Below are 21,547 nucleotides of genomic sequence, written 5' to 3'. Positions count from 1 at the left end.
CCGGCATGAATTATGAATTAACCTTAGGAGGGAGAGTCACTCATAGGAAACATGGCCACCTGTGGGGTGCAGATGTGAGCACTCTCCCCTTACTGTACCGCACAAACACGAATCATCACATCGTCGTCCCGCCCCCATGGGAGATACCAGCACATCGCCTTTCAAAACCCAAGCAGGAGCTGTTTGAGACGCAAACATTTGCTTCTCCCTGATGTTTCAGCCTCACTGTTGCTCCCACTGTCTCCTCCCGTCAATCATCCGGAGTGACTTGTGGACATGTCCCACCCCGTTTCTCGGCAGTGCTGTCGGCGTTTACCCAGTGATTTGGCTCTGCAGGGGTCTGGTGTTCAGCGCTCTATTGTTAATCATGGAGTTGGGTGAGAGGGCTACTCCCACACACTGACTCATTGGCAGCTTTGCACAGTGTGCTGGGGAATTATTAGTCAAAATGTGGAGGACTGCTCTTACTCCGTGGCTTTTTTTCTTCTTCCACGGATTCACTCCCACATTCTTCTCATCTATAGATTTCCTTAAAAGTGTATGTTGGAAAGTTATATGGTGATGAGCTCCAAGTGACCTGCTCAGCACATACGTTTAAAAATGCATCGTACATTTTAGATCTTTTTATTCCGGCTGTGAGTTTTATTTAGATGGATGTAAAGACTTCTCAGCTGCCTTGGAAATGTCCTTCTATTTGTTTTTCCTGTTTTATCTTGGCAGCCACAATTTGTAAGTAGGAAAACTGATTGACGATGAAGGTGATACGATATGAAATATGACAACGCATTGACATCGTTGTCACCACTGTAGTCGCCTGTCACTCTGACCCAGCCATCTCACCCAGCAGAGGAAACCTTCGCCACGACATACATCCCTGTGTCGCAGTTGCCGACTTAGTGATAAAAAAGAATTAAAAGGACACCAGCTGTATGATGGGGGAGCACCAGCGTGCAGAATACGTTGCGATACATTTATACGAAAGAGAGAGCAGCTGAAAAGGCAACCCAGAGGGCACTTTATCATGTTTTATCTACCATAGGGGCATCCCAAAGGTCCTTCGATGCTTTTTCTCTCGAACATGGGGGCAATGCATCCCCCCTGAGTCCACCAGGACGGTGTCAGGGTTATTTCCATAACTTCACTGTGTTCAGTCTCAGAAGCTTGAAACAAATGTAGCTTATTAAGGAGGCTAAGCTACAAAAATGTAAATAAGCAGCTGCAGAAAAGAAACACTGTTGCCAACAAGGTAACTCTGGTTTGGATTTGCCTACCATGTCATAAACGCCGACAACTTTTGGCTTACGGTAGCTCTTAAGGGACACGCTCATTCTTCATTTGATTCCCAGTGTATGTGCACTCAAGGCTTCGAGCTTCCACATCACACTGTCACTGAATTTTGGACCAGGATTGGCTTCCAAACTGTTGACGATGATGTCACAAATCATGCTCTCAGGCCCGCCTCTTACAATCCCACTTTCAATCAGCACAGGGGAAATTTATACTGTGAGCAATGAATGTGAAAACAGCCTTCTAGGGTCAACCTGCACATATATCATTCTGCTCAGTGAGGCTCAAACATTCAGACTTTTTGAAAAGGAAGAAAAACACGTTGTTGAACAGGAGCGGGACTTTAAGTCATACATCAGTGCAATCATGGCACAAATGAAGAAAGAGTGAATAGAGCACAAAGTCAATGCTCGACTTAAGTGCTGCTTCAAAATATAAGCTGAGAAATCTGTTCCTGCTTCATGACGTTGAAGAATGTCATTGACATTGAATTAATTCTGAACAAACATCGGGCCAAACAAATTGTTGTCTTCAGCAGAAATGCCTGATATTCCTGTTGATTGCATTTGACAAAACAACAGAGGCCTTGATAAACATGTGCCGTGACTGACATTGCGAGTGTCTGAATTGTAATGGAGTCTTTTGATCTCACTGTGCTCCTCTCTCTGTCTGTCTCTTCAGATAAGGCGCCGCACTTCTCCAGGCTAGGAGATGAGGAGGTCAACGCTGGGCAAAATGCCACTTTCCAGTGTGTTGCTGCTGGAAGGGCGTCGGAGGCGGAGAAGTTCCTGCTGGAGGTGAGTGGTTTATCAGGCGGAGTTTGAAGCTAAAGGAACCTGCCGGACTGTTTCGGATGTGTGTGAGTTTGTTGTATTTTTGACTTCCAAAGACAATCAAAAGTGCAAAAGCAGAACTGGGTTTTGTAGATGTCATGCAATTATTCAAATTTTTGAGGTACCTCAGGTGATGGATACAAAGCGGCATCACATGTTTGTGCCTCAACTTTTAACACATTTTTGTGGTATTTCTGTGGTTGTGGTTTTGTGTCTCTTTACGGCTGTTTCGCATCTTTTTGTAACTGTAAAGTTTTTTTTGGGAGGGGGTTGTTTATGCTCCTTGGGAGTTGTTTTGATTCTGTGTATACATTTTTTTTTGTAGAAGTTTTGCTTCTTTTTGTGGTCCTTATGTGTCTCTTCGGAGCGTTTTACATCACTCTTTTGTTGTTTTCATTTCTCTGTAGTTGATAAATGTCTTATGTAGGCTTTCAGAATGTCTTTGTAGAACGTTTTTATCTCTTTGTAGTCCTTTTTTGTGGGTCTTTGCGGCGGTTTCGCTTCCTTTTGCGTCAATAAAGCATTCCTTTGTAGTTGTTTGTGCCTCTTGGGAGTTGTTCTGACTTCTATCTTTTGTAATAGTTTTGATTATTTTGGTGGTTATTTCATGTCTAATTGTAGTAGTTTTGAAACTCTTTGTAGTAGTTGTGTTTCTCTTAGTGGTCCTTTTGTGTCTCTTTATTGTGTTATGTGTCTCTGTGATAATTTTGCATCATTACAATCTTTGAAGTCAATAAATGTCCTTGTCTTTGTTGAACGTTTGTATGTCTTTGTGGTACTTTTGTAATTCATTGTGTTTTTAATGTCTCTTTGGAGTAGTTATGTATCTCTCTGTGGTCACATTTTGTCTCTTTGTGGTCGTTTTGCTTCATTTTTTAGTTGTTAATGATTTTTTGTAGACTTTTAGAGTTTCTTAGTAGTGGTTTTGTGTCTCTTTGTAGTTTTCTGCTACTCTTTGTGTTTTGCATGTCTTTGTGGTCGATTACGACTCTTTGTCGTCTTTGGAGTTGTTTAACAACTTGTGTGTGAATATTTTCTTTTTGTAGAATTTTGTAGTGTTTTGGTGGTTATTTTTTGCATTACCTTGTGGTTCTTTTGAGTCTCTTTGTCACGTTTTGTGTCCTTGTGGTCATTTGGCATGTCTTTGTTGTTGATTACAGTAATTTGTGGGATTTCAGTCTCTATCTCATTATGGCATTTTGCCACTCTTCATTTTCATTTTGCACATCTTTGTACTCCTTTAGCCTTCTTTGAAATTGTTTTTTTTCCTCTCTTTGTATCAATTGTATTTCTATTTGTAGTTGCTTTGTGTCTTTTTCTTGTCATTTGATTTTTTTTTAATTTTTTTTTTTATCCGTTACCCTAGTTGACCATTGCAGGCAGGTTTCCTCTCCATATTTGAATCATTATGTTTCCCAGACTTGTTTGTACCTAAATTAAGATTGTAGACAGTTTCCTAATGCTCCGATGGCCTTGGTGCCTCCTCACTTCACTGCCTTTGAAAAGACGCATTGCTTTCTGGATCGTAGTGTTCGCCGCTTTCCTCACTGCGTCCTGTTTTTATTCAGATCGTGTGCTGTGTTTTAGATATCTGCCTTTTCATCTTGAATAGCTTACTCTGTGAAGGTCAGACGAGCCATACAGTCCTTACCTCTGGTGGGAATAACTCCGCGCTCTTAAAATGCTCCTCTTTACGTAGCCTTGATTAAAGCACCAAACACCATTGTGCTGTAGGGCTCCCTCTTTTTTTCATCTCACACTGCAATTACCACATGGCCACACATTCACTGCTTTTGCCAATATCCTCTGTCTCACTTCAGCCAGTGTTAATCATGGTTGACCTTAGGCAAACCTACTGTATTGTTTGACTCTGGGAAATGTGTGATTTATGTAATTGAAGCGTCCTCGTCCCCACCTCTCTGGACGCTTTATCAAACCACTCATTTGGTCACAACACAAGGATGAAGACAAATGCTTTGGGTAATTAGCTGGCATAAAGCATACAGGCGCCAGCTGTAATGAGCTCTCCAGGCCACTGGAATGCTCTTCCCTGCCTCTCCTCTACCTTTTGCAGTCCTCTTTGCCGTTTTTTTTTTTTTTTTTTCGTCCGCTCTCTCCTTCTGTCTTTCTTCACATGAACGCAAATCGATGTTGTTTTCTGTTGTTGTGCCCTTTTGTGTTCATTGTGTCTGCCATACCAGCTGCGGCACAGCCTAGGCTGCACACGCCTGCCAGATTAACAGATCGTTTTGTCGTTTCCTCGCCAATTAGCCACAGCCAGATTGTTTACGTAACATGAAGTGATCTCATGTTTATTTGATTTATCCTGATTTCCTTTGCCTCCTCTCTGTGACCCACAGGCTTGGTAGTGAAAAAGAAATACAATGGATACAGCGAGGATGCAGAAGTGTATCATTGAGATTTTTTTTTCTCCTTTCCTTGCGGTCACAAGATTCGTTGCCTGCCCGACCCCAAACAGCGGTGTTGAGTTTATGTGTTTGTTTGCAAAAGGCTTGACCCGAGGTTTGTGTGGTCTGCGGGTTTTTGAAGGCCTTAATCAAAAGTAAAGCAGCAGTTGAAATGGCCAAACCCAACCCGACAGTCTCCTTGTTAATCCCAGCATGCTCTTGTGCTTTGGATTCCGTTAAAATGGGGCAGATCAAAGGGGCGAGTATCAGGATTCTTGTCCACCGTTTCGCACAAAGAGAATGGCCCGAAAACATGAGAAAACATGTCAGATTCAATGTGTTTTGGTGAGAGTACGTGCACTTGACGGATGCTTGTGGTTTTTAATGGTGTGGAACAATGTGAGAAATGCCTCTCACGGTGCAACAGCGAGGTGCATCATGCAGCATTCATTTAGATTGCACTCTTGCTCTAATCTTTTCTTTCTTTCTATCACTTTTTCCCTCCATTTCTCACTTCCTGCACCAACTCACTGTTGTTTACGTTATGTTTTTGCCTTTGAGATCCTCCGCTTTACACTATGTCCTCACAGCCAAATCCTTCCACTTCCTTTTTTTTTCTTCTCTGGACCAAAAGTGAGAACGCCGCTATTAATCCATTATCCTATTTACTAAACTGATTAAACCTCAATGCATTAAAGCCCATCTGCCTCCCTGCCCCTAACTGCTGAACAGTTTAATGTTTTGGTTCAATAACATCGCTCACCGAGGACGACTGAGGTTGTAGATGGGCCCCATTAAGGGACGACACTCATGACATGTATTACCCCCATAATCACTATTATTTCAACAAGATTTCATTTATTTTTATTAAAGCATGTCTGATTGTCATATTGTGTGATTAAATCAGAGAGATGGTCCTGCGTTTTTAATTAAATTGCACACAATTGGACAATCCTTGATTTTAATCACATTGCTCTAATAAGGACTGACCCAGATAGCAATAATTTAAGTGTGTTTTTGTTACAATATTAGCTTAGTGTCGCGGGAGTTCACTGGGCAATAACCGCAGACAGGGTTTACAATAGGTAATAAGTAATGAGGGTTTGTGTGTGTGTGTGTGTGTGTGCGTGTGTGTGTGTATGTGTGTGTGTGTGTGTGTGTTAAGCGAGGATGTTGGCTGGCGTGTGAATGTGAATGTTTTTTAATAGAAAATACATGATTATCCACAACTTATGAAATAACTATGACCCTGGTTCCAAAAAAAGTTGTGGCGTTGTGTAAAACATGAATAGACACAGAACAACACAGATGTGTTTGACCGACAACGGGTTCCTGAGCCAGTGGGGGGATATTCTTCATACATACATGTGTTTTTGGAAAGGGCTGAACTTCATCCGTCCTGAGACTTTCGAGGATGCTCCCTTTCACGCTCAATCATGATTACATGATGATCATCTGTTACCAATGTTTACATGTAGTATGTTTCAAAAATTATATGCTGTATTTACAAAAATCAGCGTTGACGTTGTTGAGGCTATACATTAGACATGTTATCTGTGTACTCTGTTCAATTTTGTTCATGTCAAGAAGGTGCCGCAATTACACAAAAGGACCTAAATGCAGACACACTGAGGCAGGAAGGTTGGAAACAAAACGCAAGCTGATGTCCGAAAACCAAAATCCCAAAAAGCAAGTAAGACAGGCCAAGGACAGTCAGAGGGAGAAACTAAAGATACACACAAAACTCAGGTCAAACCAGAAAACCACGAAGAACAAATCAGGAACACAGGGAGCACATGAGGACCGGGAAACAGGCACAGAAGCACAGGAGATAGGTGGATGAACAACAAGACTGACGTGACCAGGAAAAAGTGAGGGAACAACACGGGCTAAAATACAAGCTAAACAAACAAGGGGGTGAGGTGCAGTTGGAGAGACACTGTGAAGAGCTCAGTGCTAATGAGGCTGATGTGAGATAGATGTGGGGATAAAGTCAGCTTACTAAATAAAGATATTCACCATAACTGAAAACACAGTTACTTATACATACAGGAGAACTGGTCCAATGGAATCCTTATTTTGGTCCAAATTTCTCTCTAAAACAAAATCTTCACACGTCTTTGAATGATCAAAATGTGATTATTTTTGATTTGATTTTTTTTAGGGAATTTTTTTTCAAAAGAGGGCTGCTCAGTGGGCCCATACGTTAATTTGGCGCTATGCTAATGTTATACATATACTAAGGGTTTGTTACTAGACATGTCGAGCTCTACTCAGCCTGTAAAAACAGTTACGTCTTCTGTGGCTATTAAAATCAGCGTAACAAACTGAGGGGATATGGACTTTTAAAGATGTGGGCACTCACCAGACAGGTAGGATCTATTGAAGGGACTATAGAGAATTGTATCAGTATGGGTATGGGGTGCAGGGTTTGGTAGCCTGCCCGATACTCAAGATATATTGGCCTTTACTACTTCTCTGTGTCTGTGTGTGCAGCTACAGCACATGATACCCTGTATGAGGTGACATGTACCTGTATGTTTGTGTATGAGAGAGGGTTGGGGGAACATGATGACCCGCTCTGTTTTCTCTGACCCTGTCCTTTTTCTTGCTTTTCAGAGACACAATGGCGACATTTTAACAATGGCGTCTGTCAAGCACCTGAGTCACCGGCGCTTTGTGGTATCCTTCCAGCTAGACAACGTCCAGCGGACAGATCAGGACCTTTACCGCTGCGTCACTCAGTCCCCGAGGGGCTCCGGGGTTTCAAACTTTGCTGAACTCGTTGTCAAAGGTAAATGCTCTCTTCTGTTTGTCTCTTTTTTTGTTCCTTCTTTTGGGGTCGTTCTTCTCTCTTTCTGTTTCTTTCATCTCAACCATGAGTCTTCCTGCTGTTTTTTTTTTTCTATGATAACACGATTTTGTGCTTTTCTTGGTCACAGCAGATTACCGCCTGTGACTTCAGATGAGGATTTGAAATGAACCGATCATAACAAGCAGTGAGAGCCACTATTATGAACATTTCAAATTACCCGTAGGACACCATTTGTGCACAATGGTGGAAATCATAGACACCTATTTCAAATTGATTCCCATAAAATTCCTTCCTTGCAAATTGTGCGGTGCTCGACGCACATGGAGGCTCTTTGGACGGCGAGTACGATCTCCCCTGACGTGTGTTGTTTTCTGCGCTGGAGTTGTCAAATAAGCTGCCACACTCAGCTCTTCAGCTCTCTGTCAAAAAGCTGTTCACTTGACTTGGACTCCTGAAGCCCCTGTCATATCATGTACCGCAGATGGTGACCTCACTCCCATTACTCACTCCAACCCCACAGCCTGACACCACTTTGACAGCATAGTAATGACATGGCTGCGGGATGGTTTGATGGCATAACGAACTCCAGCCCTCAGCAAAAGGAAGATGAGACGAGGCATAAGGATGTGAAAGATCCTTGTCCTCTAGTTTGTGCTCCCAGCAGAAATTTCTTATTTTTTAATATTTTTATTTTAGCAATGCCAGCGGTATGGCTCTATGGATCGCAATATTGGTCTGTCCATCACTTTGGTCCAGGCTGAAATAGCTCAATAACTGACGAGTGGCTTTTCATGAAAATGTATAACGACATTCATGCTCTCCAGATGATGTATCCCGGTGAGCTTGGTCGTTCCATGCAGCAGGAGGCTTGTGGTTGTTATTAGTCAGATGTTTAAACCTATATATCAATATATCAGTAATACATATAACACTATTATGAGCTTACCTAAAATTCACGATCTTTGGGAAAAATGCCTTTGACATGAAGTTGATTTTCTAGTCAGCCACCAGGGGGCGATGAACACGTTCTGGCCTCACTTTTGTTTGTTGCTTTCATGTCGGCCATATTTTATATATAGCTGATAGTGAACGAGTTCACTTGCTGATTTTTGCATTTTGTGACAGCCTCACAGAGCCACTAGCGTGCCTATAGACTCCATAGTCTTGTTTTGTCAAAGCATGCAGTAAATCCCTTTGATTGATACGGATGTGTGGATTCGGTTTGGTATTGTGATCTGGGCTGATTGCTATAGTACAAAATGGAGCCTTTTTTTGCCAGAATGTTACTAAACCCTTCCGCCAGCAGCTGCCAGTAAATGAGGAGTCAGTGAATGCGCTCATAGAAGGCCATGAAATCCCATTTAGTGTGCTCACACTCGCAGCAAATAAGTATCATTGTATCCATGTGGTTGTTGCTCGCCTCACTATTTTTTATAATCAGGACAAAGATGTTATTTTTGGAACGGCTCATTCTGAGCCACGGGTAGATGCGATGGCTGGCTGTAAGTCACGTACAAGTCAACTGGCTGTAGCTGCACATAAGAAGTGACTTAATGAGTTGGATCAAGTCGTATCAAGAATGTAGACTGAGTGCAGGAAACACGATGAAGCTCTCTTATTGCCCCAGGAGGACGCATCTGCAAAATGAATAAACCATCTTCCTCCTTCAGGTTGTGTTTGTCTCTCTGGCTTTTGTGTTGTGGCCTCAGAGTTGTTATATCGTGATCCTGAGCTCATTTGAAGATGTGTTGTCAGGGATTCGCAGCCCTTTAAAGCATAAATCTCAGCAGCGAAAAATTCCTTAATTAAACAGAAAGCAGCACTGAGAGCAATGTTTAATTCGAGAGTAGCTCTGTGCGCAGAGGAAAACAAAAGTGAAAGACAACAAGTAATATACAGAAAAAAACATTGTATGATAAACAAAATAAATAAAGAGTAAAAAAAACCTTTTGAGCTGTGAACTTTGAGCGAGTTTGTTGAAATTTAAGGCCCCACCGGCTGCTCGCCTGTGGCCCTAAATTTTGGCCTTTCATTATGGATGCAGTCTTTGACAGCCTAGAGATGAGCCGCTGCAGGCTAAGTCAAGAGAAGCAGCACAGAGTTGAGGTGAGGTGCTGGTAATGTTGAGAGCCCGCAGATAGGAGGGCCATAAAAGACAGAGGCGCCTCCGTGGGAATGAAGGATTAGTCACAGCCACAGATCTAACTCTGATCTTTTCTCATGCTTTGTCCTCATTTCTTTTGCATTCCCTTTCCTCCCTCACACTGTTGCCCGTGTAATTGCTCAGTCGCTTGGATCTTCCAGTAAGTGACATTTGACCGGTGGGCTCCGGAATTAATCCTTGGTTTGGCGATCTACACCGCGAATCTCCCCCCTTTCATCGTGGCGGCCAGCCGTGAGGACGGAACACTCGTTTAGAGAAAAAGATGTGCTGGACTTAATCCTCCGGTTACAGAGATCATACACATCAAATTCACTCCGTCCACAGCTGTTTTTTCACTCACCACCTTTCCGAAATGTATGCGGAGGCTCTGAATGCCTTGTTAATAGCTATGACTAATCTGCTATTTTGAACGCAGTTTGACCTGCTCACTTCCTGCAGTCTCCCGGGACTCATTTAAGACTCAGTGGGCTCTAACATAATGAGAAAGCTGTTTGGATACAGCTGATTAATAAAACGAACAGCACAACATTACCTCCCTAGACTGTACGGCAGCGCCACGGGCCCCACTAGCAAACGCTTTGACCAATTCAACCGTGTTTGACTAGGAAAAGTGAAAAAAAACAAAACAAAAAAAAAAAACACAGCTTTTCATTTCTTCTCACAGTTCCTCCATCCCCCATCGCACCGCCACAGCTGCTGCGTGCCGGCTCCACTTACCTGATCATCCAGCTCAACACCAACTCTATCCTGGGAGATGGCCCCATTATCAGGAAGGAGATTGAGTACCGCGCCAGCCAGTCTCCGTGGTCAGAGGTGCATGGAGTCAACATGGTCACGTATAAGCTGTGGCACCTGGATCCAGACACGGAGTACCACATCAGCGTGCTGTTGACTCGGCCCGGAGAGGGGGGAACTGGCCCGCCGGGACCGCCGCTTGTGAGCAGGACCAAGTGTGCAGGTGAGCGCTGGCGGTGTAACGCGCTGTACGACTGGACAGAGAGTCAATTCAAGATTCAAGATTCGATGCCTTTAAAATGAAACACTGTTGTGACAGGTGATGGTCTTAGTGTAGTCTGACTTGTTTGAATAACATGTGATTTTTTTCCTTCTCAGGATGTTTTAAAGGATTATCAATTATTTACAAAAAGATAACATAGAAATAAAATAACATGGAAAGAAAACAGAGAAAAGTCCGAAGCAGATAAATATAATCACGTGTCTTTTTCCTTCTTGTCCCTCTAATTATCCTGTGACCCCTCCGACACATCTTGAGACCCCCAGCTTGCGGACCACTGTGCTGTACTTTAGGTCATGTCGCTTCATTTAATTGCAGGCTGTGCTATATAATAGAGCTCAGAGCGTAGGTACAGATAAGTACAGCCATTGTCAGTATTTATCACATTTAAAGTGCATTTAACACATTTCACTGCTATTCAGTGGCCAGCAGCTGCTGTTGCATTGACAACACACCACCCACGACCCAGCTTTTGCCCATATGGTGTGTGTTTTAAGCTGCATTATGCAGTATTGTTCTCAAAGCTTAAATCATTTTGATGGCAGGAATTCATAGCTCCATGTGGATCTTGTGGAGTGATGTCACGTTTATAGAGATAACAGGCTCCAACAGTCTATGCCCTCTATTCCCCGTTGGTGTCGTTTTTTTTTATGATTGTGCAGAGACAATCCTCTCAAAGGAACTGTTAGGCAATTTACAATGCTTTGGAGAATTACAATGTGCCCTGTTTAGGTGACACAGAACACCAGCGTTGTGGAAAAGGGAATGCACTGGTGTTCAGTCGAAGCCATAAGCACGGGGGCAGCAGGGTCTTCCATGCAACCTGTACCAGGCCTGTGATTTTCTACATTGCATAAGCATTCGCTGTACATTTAATGTAGACTCAACTAATTCCAAAAGATATGTCTTCTATGCACTTACATGAAAGAGCCGTAGCTCAAAGCGTTGATTCTCAACAGCCTCACAGCAGAACTTCAAAGAGTCTTACAGTATGGCTCTGCATCTGTCACGATAATCTGCTGAAATTCAATCAAGAGAGGAGCCGATAGACAAGTTCTAACTCAGCCGCTGCATATACTTATCTCGTGAGGAAATGCACCCGCGCTATCACTGGCGTTCTTTGGAGTCCGGAGCTCTGGACACTGGGAAGGGGGACTTTCTTGCTGCCAGCATGGCAGTATTGGTGTGACGCTTATTTAAAAGATAACAGCTGGCTGGCTACAGTAGCTAGCCTGGAGCATGCTTCTTTGGTATCTACTGAAGAGGAGAGACTTCTTATTTCATCAGTCACAAATAAATGGATGAGAATTTGTATGTGACAGCGATGGAGACGTGGCAACCGCCATAGTACACATTATGAATGGCTTTGAAATTGAAATACTGAGGGACAAACGCTACTGTGCTCATTTTTAATTTCAGGAGCCCAACAGCAGTTCTTTTCTTTTATGTGAACAATTAAAACCAGGATATATTAAGAAAAGCAACACCTAACTCCTGACAGTCTGACAGTTTTGCTTGAAAAATGAATCGATTATTGAAATAGTATCTGATTACAACAGTCTGCTGCTCGGCTTGGTTAATAATAGAGTCATTGTTTCAGCTCTGTGAGCTAAGGTCTGCCCCATACTCAATATTTTACTCACTGACCTTGAAGTCAAGTCGAAGTCCAAACATTCAATTAACTAGTTGTCACACGTATATGTTCATAATTTAATTATTTGTATATATATATTTATTTTTTCAGACAGGCACAAAGTGGGGTTCACTTAAAGACAATGCTAACGGCAAAAGCTGTGACCTTATTGATTCTGAAGATGGAGACTGATTGTTTTATTCAAGTATTCCAAACAACAACATCACTAACAGTCACAACTGAGTACAGTTTTTTAACCTATGCCCTATTTTTTCTTTTTGTATTTTGGTTTCTAAGTTACTAATACTGGGTAAAAAAATGATGGATTTGTTCAACAGGTCAAACAAATTGGTGTGTAATGGGTGTCTAGTTCAGAAGATCACCACAGCAGGGACCCGTTAAATGGGCTGCGGTAGCGGCGGTGGAATCCCTCGGGCATGTCAAAGTACGTCCACTAAAATGGCTGGGACTGTTATCGTAACTGTCTGACAACATTACGGATAAGATCCAGAAATAGCACTGCTTGCATTGCTCTCTTCACAGCCACCAGACTCCATTGACAAAAACAGTAATTTTGCAGAGCATGGTAGTTGCTGGTCTACCGCGGCCTCAAAATGGTTAGTTTGTTTGTTATTGTGTGACCCTGGTGACATGTTATTGTGGACCTGAACCCACACTCTTGTTTGTTTGTCACTGCCACCTGAGGTGATCTATTGAATAAATCCATAACCTTTTACCCATTATCAGTAACTTAGAAAATGAAGCACAAAAAAAGGTTTAGATTTAAAAGAATTACCCTGTAAACTACAGTAACAGCTAACATTTCAGTAAAATACAGATTGAAGTATAAATCATCCAGGTGACTGTTTTCCATCCACCTTGTTTTTTTTTTCTTTTCACCCCTGTCATCTATCACTGTGTCGACACAGAACACCCAGGGAGATGAGCAGGATACCGGCAGGCCGCACCCATGCTTACTTTTAAATATATGTACACACACACAAATATGTGTGTGTGTATATATATATATATATATATATATATATATATAACAAAGAGAAACTGTGTTGATGCAGATGCACCCACGGAGATGCAGGCATTCATTACCGCTGCCTGCATCTGCAATGTGTGCGCAGCGCTCGCAGGCACACAATATGGAGAGCTTTGTGTTACCCAAAGGCGGTCTGTGGATTTGTGTCTTCCATGGTCATCACTCTTTTCTATGCCCAACGGTCTCTTCCTGCCACACTCCATCCCTCACACATCTCCCTACCCTGCTCCACTAGAGCCTCCCTGGTCCCCTCTCCAATGACATATTAAAGCTACTCTCCTCTCCCAACAGCCAAAGACACCCCTCATTCATCAGGCGCCGTGAGTGAGCTTACAACTCTCCCTCCCCAATCGACGCTAACACCACCCCCACTCCCCCCTAGCTCGAGAGACACCGAAAATTCACAATAAAAAAGTTAGAAGAAAAAAGAAAGAAAAAACAGCAAGGAAAGGGAAGGCTAGGCTGCGGCGTGGGAGTGTGTGTGTGGGAGAGAGGGTCGTTTTTCAAACAGGGAAAACAGTAAAAATGAGGAGAGTGAATGTGCGAGAGGTGAAGCGAGAGAGGACTCACAGCATACGGAAATTACTTTCACAGTTGCCGGTATCGGTGTATGTGAAAGTCACTAAACTCAGCCTTTAATGATGTATTTACATTTCAACCACTGTGACATTAGCTTGTTCGACCATGTGTGGGATAAGTAATACTGCTGTGTTTGCTGAGCTGTTAAACAGGGCATTTAGATGCAGTACTAGTTCAACACTGAGGAAGCATAGGTGAAATTCATTTTGTCGCTCTGTTGTGTTTTGTCCTTGCTGTTGGCAGCTGCACAGCTGTGAGTGACTGATCTCTGAATTAGTTTATTTGTAGCGCGGCTGCATCTGATCGACTCCTTGATCGGCGTTCGTACCTGGGCGGTGGCGTTGATGTGGTTTTTACGCTACATTTCAGCAACGGAAGCCGCCTCGACCTGGTGCCTTTCCTATCCTTAACCCTGCAGGAGAGCCTAATCACCACCTGGTTTCCAGAGCTCCCCTGACCCAACCTCTAAACCATCTGGTCTACACCACCCTTACTGACCCCACATTCTGCTGCTGAATCCCGATGCCACTGGCCTGATTAGCTTTTAAGCGTGAGAAAATGGATGGCGAGGTTGTTGCAGCGATTTCAGGGAGGTGGTGACTATCCAGTGAGCAGACGGGACATTTGGACCCTCGCTGTATTCAGGAGGAAAGTGAATTTCCCCTTCAGAAGCTGTGTCTTGCCACCGTGCCTAATCTCACTCTTCTGTGGTCATGCTGAATATTTCCCTCCTTCCCAAACGTGTCGGCTGTAGCTGGCCTCGCTGTGCACATCCTCGCCGGTCTGTCCTCGTGCGGGGTGCTGTAAAACTAATGGCCGTGAATGTGAACATGGTCTCCGCCTGGCTCTGATGGCCGTCCAGGTGTGCTTGATGAGCCATTGCTGTGATTATCAGCACGGTGCATTAGCACAGCTTGAAGCCCCTCAAGTAAATCAGGGAGGAGAGGCGAGCATTTGTAGTGCAGGTGGTCCCCAAACTACGTTAATGGGCTTCCACCTGCTGCTGGGTCACTGAACCTTCTGGAAAAGCCCCGGCCCAGGACGCTACTGGTCTGTTAGTGGGAGCCGACATTAGAGCCCGACTAAAATTAGATACATTAGGCGCACAAGTGCTTTGCCTTTTCTTGGCATGTCGTTCATCATGTCTTCCACTGTGAGCTAGAATGTTCACATTTGGGGTGTTTGGATTTATGTGTGCTTGTGTTTTTCTGCCTACACTCGGGTACAGGCGTGCATGTCTGTAGAAATCTAGTCTTCCCGGCTGACACAGTCAGTCCTGATCCCCCTCCGCGGACGCATGCAATCTCGGGCGGCTCTGCTCCGTCCTGCTGCCGTCCCATGTCACAGTTTTAGGGGAGATAATACACCAGAACCTGTCACATCCACTCTAACTTCCAATCTCCAACGATCAACATGGTGCGCTGGGCTTTGCGCCACGTTGGGGCGGCTGTGGTTTTCACGCCGCAGGGTGCCTGAGAATGGGTGCCCGTGGCATTCGGACAGAATAAGACAAGGCGAGGGGAAGGGGCTGGCACAAATATCCACTTTGAGGAAACCCACAATGGGCACACTGTGGCCTCTTTGGCGGCACTTTCATCAACTCAGCAGTTAAATGCCTCTCTTTATTTAGCCCTCAGACTGTGCAGACTATCAATTGCACCATTAAGACAATCCTCAGTCACACTGAACAATGGAACATTAACATTTCTCGCTGGGTGCAGTCTACTACTTTGCGATTACTGTGGCCACCCATTCATCTGTCGCAACATTAGTCTGGATGAGGTTCAGATCAGTGCTCTGGTCATATTTCCATCTAGTATGAGATGCCAGGCAGCAAATTAAAAGAGAAGGCTGGTGACTGCAGAGGCCTTCAGAATAGATTGGAAGTGTCATAAAATTTCACTTTAAAAGAATTGGCCTGCCACAGGCAGCAGTAAGTGAATAAGATATTGGGCAGAGCGACTTGGTATCTGATAATGTCAGCATGCTAATTTACGTGTGTTTGAACATGTGTACATGTATAATAGATGGAGAGAGAAGGAAGAAGGGAGTGGAGAGGAATCATGTTATAAAGACATGAGGCAAATGATTATTTTGTACAGCAAATGTGTGTGTGTGTCAGTGTTAGAGTGTTCTTGTGTGACCACAGAGCACCTTTCAAACCAATTTTCGGAGATGATTCTTGTTTTAGTGCATTAGTCCCTGCTCAGTGAAGCATTAGCCGCCTTATTTAAGTTCCCTACGCTAATCTGTGCTGCCGCGAGAATCCCACTGAGTGTACGAGTCGGCGAAGGAATGAAGACCTTAGCCAGTAACCTCAAACTCCACTGATCTCTCCCTGTACCCCATATCTCTGCTGTCACTTCCTGCCTCCCTGGCCCATTACTCAACATGCCCTATTAAAGGAATATAGAAATACAGTACATTATGTTGCATATTGCTCGATGAAAAGGCATTGATTGTGTTATTAATGGCCACAGTTAAATGACTCCATTGATACTGAGGATGTCCTTGGTTTAGCTCATCCTCCCTTCAGTTTCGGAGGTCCTTCTGAACACTGGCTCATCTGTGCCTCTGCGTATAGAGGCTCTCTGTATCTCTCAGCTCGCCATTACACTTGAGGAGGATATCAAAGAGAGAGCTGTTGTTCTTTTAGTCTGAGTCAGAGAAAGTCAGGGTTAACCCAGCAGTGACCAGAATTAACTCGATGCCTTCTAAAAATATGCGTCAGGCCACCGCGGTGACCCAGCAGTAAGAGGGACCAGCGGAAGTGAATGCCCTTGTGCAGCACGGGTATTTTTGAGTGTGGATTAAACCTCGGGGAGAAGAAGTACAACTACTGGATAGTCAATTTGCTGTGCCACGCGGAGGCGGGGAGTGGTGGGACTGCGACAGCAACCCGCAGCCTGTCCAATTAATTAGCGCAATTGGCATGAGCTCCTGCTTTGCCATGGGGGGATGTGGGTGTGTTATGCTGGCAGCTAAACGTTGACCTCCTCCATGTTTTGGCGGGGCAATATGGCGTCATGTAGGAGGGTAGCAAGCAGAGAACTGCCAGGGTCATCCTGGGACGTGAGTGATGCTGTCATTTTCTGAATGCTCTGTCTGAGCAAGTTATCTGTGTTTTCATCTTCTAAAAATTCAGAATTGTACCTTCAGCACTTTTATAATACAATTGCTTGTGTTTGTCAATGCACCTCTGCTTTCTTTATTACTCAATTTTCTCCTCCATCTTCAATCTTCCTCCCTCACAGAGCCGATGCGTCCACTGCGGGGCCTCATGGCCACGGATATCCAGTCCAGGCAGTTGTCCCTGCAGTGGGAGAACTTGGCGTTCAACCTGACACGCTGCCACACCTACTCAGTGTCCCTGTGCTACCGCTACACCACAGCGGGAGGCGGCGGGGGCCACAACACCACCGTGCGCGAGTGCCTGGCAGTGGAGCACAACGCCTCGCGCTTCACGCTGCGTGATCTGCCACCCTACCACGGCATCCATGTCCGTCTGTCACTGGCCAACCCAGAGGGGAAGAAGGAGGGCAGAGAGGTCACCTTCCAGACCGAGGAGGACAGTGAGTCTCGGGGGGGAAGTTACAGAACGGAGAAACTGAAACGTGTCATTGCAAAAATAGCATTTTCGGATGAATTTCCACCAGAATATGAATATACCAGTGGCAGTTTATAAGTTGATCGGCTAAACAAGCCCCTTTGTGTCACAAGAGACTGCTCTTACTGTACACCTTATTAACTAAATTATATCGTATTTTATATTGTATGGTGTCCACTAGCTTTATGGGCATTTTACTTTCTTAACGTCTTCTTCAGAGAGACACAGGGTTATCATGTCATGGTTTAAATGACTTTAAATAGCTACTCTGGAGGAGTCTGACCTCTAAAATGCTCCAGACCCCCTCAAATTGTTTAACTGTTCTCATTGTAAATGTCAGAAAGGAGACTACCCGGACCTGAGACGGCCCACAACCACAACTTCACCGGCATATTGAACTTTTGCTCTGATGGTTGTTTCTTAGGTTTTTAGGTGTTTTTCCAACATAAATCCAGCACAGCAAATGTGGTTTGAATGCACAGATCCATAAATCAATCAACTTGGGCTCAAATGTGCTGAATTCCCTTAATATTTCAGAAAGTTAATACTTCTAACAGTTCCACAAGTCTGTCTTCCTCCTGACACATTTATACTGAGAGGGTGACCATCTGACCGAGGCTGAATCAGCATTACAAAAGATCCTTTCCATTTTAGGATGAAAATAACATAAAAGAGAAAACATTATATCTGAGACTCGGGCAAGCCTGAGATAGGATTTTGTGCTTATTTCTTATCTCCCATTATTCTTTTGTGCTGTAGCACATCTTTTGCATGGCGGCTGTGGGGGAAATCAATTCTGCCGTGAAAAAATCAAAACAAACACGATTTTTCAGAAAGAGATACACACAGAAAGAGCGAAAAAGAACAAAAGACGTTTTTTTTTTGGTTTTTTTCGGAAGTTTTGAAAGATAAATATATGCAAACGTATATAGATGCGTGACACATCAATTATAAATGGTTTTTCCAAAAGCCTTAATAAGCAACTCTGTCCTCCAGACTAACTCAATTCAGTAATAACAGTCGACTCAGCTGTTTGGCTCTTGCTTTAGCCCGAGGCCTAAATCTCACATAAGAGTCTTTCTCTGTACAGCGCTCACACAGACCGCGGAGACGTAGTCTGCAACCGAATGTCCCAAAAAACTGTTAACACAGACTTAAATTGAGTGATAGGCACTTCAATCCTCTCGCTGCCGTTCAGAAACAAGTTTACAAGCAAGGGTCTGACACATTCACCAACATATTTTCAATTTTGAATGAAGATTGATATAAAACTATAATATCCTTCTTTATATTTTCCGTCTCATGTCTGTGTTGTGGTTACATAATTGATGCGGTTCATAAATTAAATTGTCTTTATCTGATGTTCTGTGCCTGCCGCTCTCTGGCTGCCTGAGCGTCTCATGTGGTACATTGTTCTGAGCCACTCTGACATTCATTTCTGTGATATTGACAGGAGAGGCTCGCTGTGGGATTAGCGCTTCAATTTCCCCGACAAATGTTTGTTCTGACAATTTCTCACAGTTCCTGGAGGCATAGCACCGGAGTCGCTCACCTTCACCCCGCTGGATGACATGATCTTCCTGAAGTGGGAGGAGCCCGTCGAGCCCAACGGCCTTATTACCCAATATGAGGTGAGCCCAGACAGACACTTGATAGTGTTGTTAGCTTGATCGTGTGCTTATTTTATATGCTCAGAGGAGCAGGACAGATGTTAGATTTGCTTTATTGTTAACACGATCAGGCTCGGCTCTTGGCTTGCATATGGCCAACAAAAAAAAAAGGTTTATACATGTAAATCGACACAAATAGTCACATAGAGCCCCGTATGGCCTAAAGTTATGCATAGTTAGAAATCCAACCTTAGTCCTTCACTTAGAAATCCACAGTGCAGCAGCATTAAACAACTTATATGAGATTTCCACAGATTTGTATAGGCAACTGAGGGAGATGGGAAGGTCTCATTTTTTACGTCACGTTACAGTCCGCTCGCATATAGCCATAAAAAAGTAAGCAATACATGTCCACTTCCACAAGTTGTTATATAGAGCCTGATTGAAGCCATCACTGATGAGGAGTCCATTAGGTGAAATTTTAACTCTGCCCTTCCATGACATCTGGGCCACTTCTATCTGCTGGAGATGCGTAAAATTACTGAAAGCTTTGATGCAGCTGATAAACAAACTCTGTGGTCAGTATTTTTGCATTTTCAGCATCTGTATTATGTATATGATTTTGTCTCTGCTCAGGCGGAACACACTGTAGCCAGTAAACCCAGGAGCAGTTATTACAGTCATGGAAGATCATATCAAGCAACACTATGAAATTGTAGCGTTTCCCTGGAATTGAAAATGTGCCCGTTCTTTTGGCATTTTTCATGTCAAGTACAAAATACTCTCTATTTGGTGAGCCATTTTTCTTCAAGTGCGGCTGCAATTGGCACAGTGCAGATATGTGCTTAATCACCAAACCACTCTCCTTCAGTTTATCTTCTAATTCACCCAGTCCTCCAGTGCACGATGTGCCCTTCCTATTCGAATGGAAATACCAGAGATGCTATGGTGCGCACTCACTGACCTTGTGCACAAGGCCCAGCACATGGTGGTCTTGTGCCATTTAGATAAAGCCCCACGTCGTTATTAGATAACTCACATACGTCTGTTGTGCTGTAGGCCTCACGTTCTGCAGGATAATGACTTTTGAGTTCCTGTAGACTCTCTGTCCGCGGTAAGCCATCAGTAGGTCTGCCCACCTATCCTCAAGCCTTCTTTCCTGGGCCTCTCCAGCAAAGTCGCCTCAAGGATATGATTAAATAGGATTTGTGGTGTGACACATAAAATGGAGGCTGCACAGGATTTTTTTTTAACTCCGTAGTGTGTTGATCTGCCTCAGCCGACGGAGAAAGCTGTAGACAGAGCCGAAGAAATCCTCTTCATTTCTCTCAGATTAAACCATTGACCACTCTGCCTGAGCCCATCGACCGCCACGCCGTCTTGCAAGCTCTCCTCGCTGCTCTGTGCACCGCTGGGCATCTTTTATGTCCGCCTTTGTAGAGGGAACACAGAGGTCTGCCTGTGTTTAGTCACTGGATGGCTCATAATTCTATCTTCAACCTAAGGAGACATGAGTGGGAATTAAGCTGTTATGATAATCAGCGAAGCGTTTAACTTCAGCGCTCGTGTGTGGCACATACATAGAAACATACATGCACAAAGTACGTTATGAGTGCGTGTTCATTCCTTCGGTGAAGTGGATCCCTTCCAGCTCTAATGAAGTATAGCCTAATATGCTTACCCTTGTCTGATTGCAGTAAGGTCATCTAATTTATTTCAAAGAGTATAAGTGGAAATTCTCGTGAGAGCACCGAGCAGCCGAGGCAAATCTCCTCTTGAGGAAAAACTTTGTGAAATATTTCACTTGGACAAGGACACTTATGCACTATTTATTTTTGAGTGTTAATTGAACTCCTAAACACTTAGCAGTATTGATTCATGCACTTGAATACACTTTTTTACCGTGTGGTGTCTTCACTCCCTGGCCTTTAAATTGCATTACTTAGTGAAAAATGTCATTAACCACTCCAAACACTTTATGAAAAAACTCCAGGTTGCTCGACTTTGACTTGACAGAGCCAATGCCAATCAAGTCCTTTTTCATCTACGGTGTAACTATAAACCCGTCTTGGCAATTAGCACATTGATTGAGAGAGCCAAAATTCATTTCTGAACCAAGTGAATCATATCAATCAAGTGTAAGAATTACCCCTTATGACAGAGCCATTACTCAATTAATCAGCATGAAACTTGAAATGAATTAGGAATTTGTTGGCGGCGACAATCATGAGGCATGAAATCAGAACTGAGGTGGCTGTTTTGTGTGATATTAACCTGAGTAGAGCTGCAACTAGCGAGTATTTTCATCATTGATTTTTCTGCTTGTCCTGATTAATTGATTAATTGTTTTGTCACTGGTATGTCAAAAAAGTTGTAAAAAAGCCCCAAACCCAAAAGCTCTTCATTAAAGGTGCAATATGTAAGAACTGACCCCCTCTAATTGAACAACATGTTATCAGAGTAACCACTAACTGATGCTAACTGTGGCTGCCGTTAGCTAGTTAGCTCAGTTAGCTCAGTTAGCTTTTTTGTCTTAAACTTAAAC

At 43.6% G+C, this 21,547-nt stretch overlaps 1 protein-coding gene across 4 annotated transcripts in view; it reads left to right on the top strand.

The window, feature by feature from the left end:
- ptprub (protein tyrosine phosphatase receptor type Ub) overlaps positions 1-21,547 on the top strand; it is a 175,054-nt gene that overhangs the window by 101,733 nt on the left and 51,774 nt on the right. For all 4 annotated transcript variants that reach the window (XM_037075201.1, XM_037075200.1, XM_037075199.1 and 1 more), the window contains exons 5-9: positions 1,969-2,084; positions 7,148-7,322; positions 10,172-10,465; positions 17,040-17,357; positions 18,914-19,023. In XM_037075201.1, coding sequence (XP_036931096.1) covers positions 1,969-2,084; positions 7,148-7,322; positions 10,172-10,465; positions 17,040-17,357; positions 18,914-19,023 — 1,013 coding nt within the window. The remainder of the gene's footprint in view (positions 1-1,968; positions 2,085-7,147; positions 7,323-10,171; positions 10,466-17,039; positions 17,358-18,913; positions 19,024-21,547) is intronic.

The sequence above is a fragment of the Acanthopagrus latus genome, chromosome 17 (assembly GCF_904848185.1).
Source record: "Acanthopagrus latus isolate v.2019 chromosome 17, fAcaLat1.1, whole genome shotgun sequence".
In the NCBI taxonomy this organism is placed as follows: Eukaryota; Metazoa; Chordata; class Actinopteri; order Spariformes; family Sparidae; genus Acanthopagrus; species Acanthopagrus latus.
Note: the sequence above shows the minus strand (reverse complement) of the source record. Positions and strands in the feature narration are given on the sequence as shown.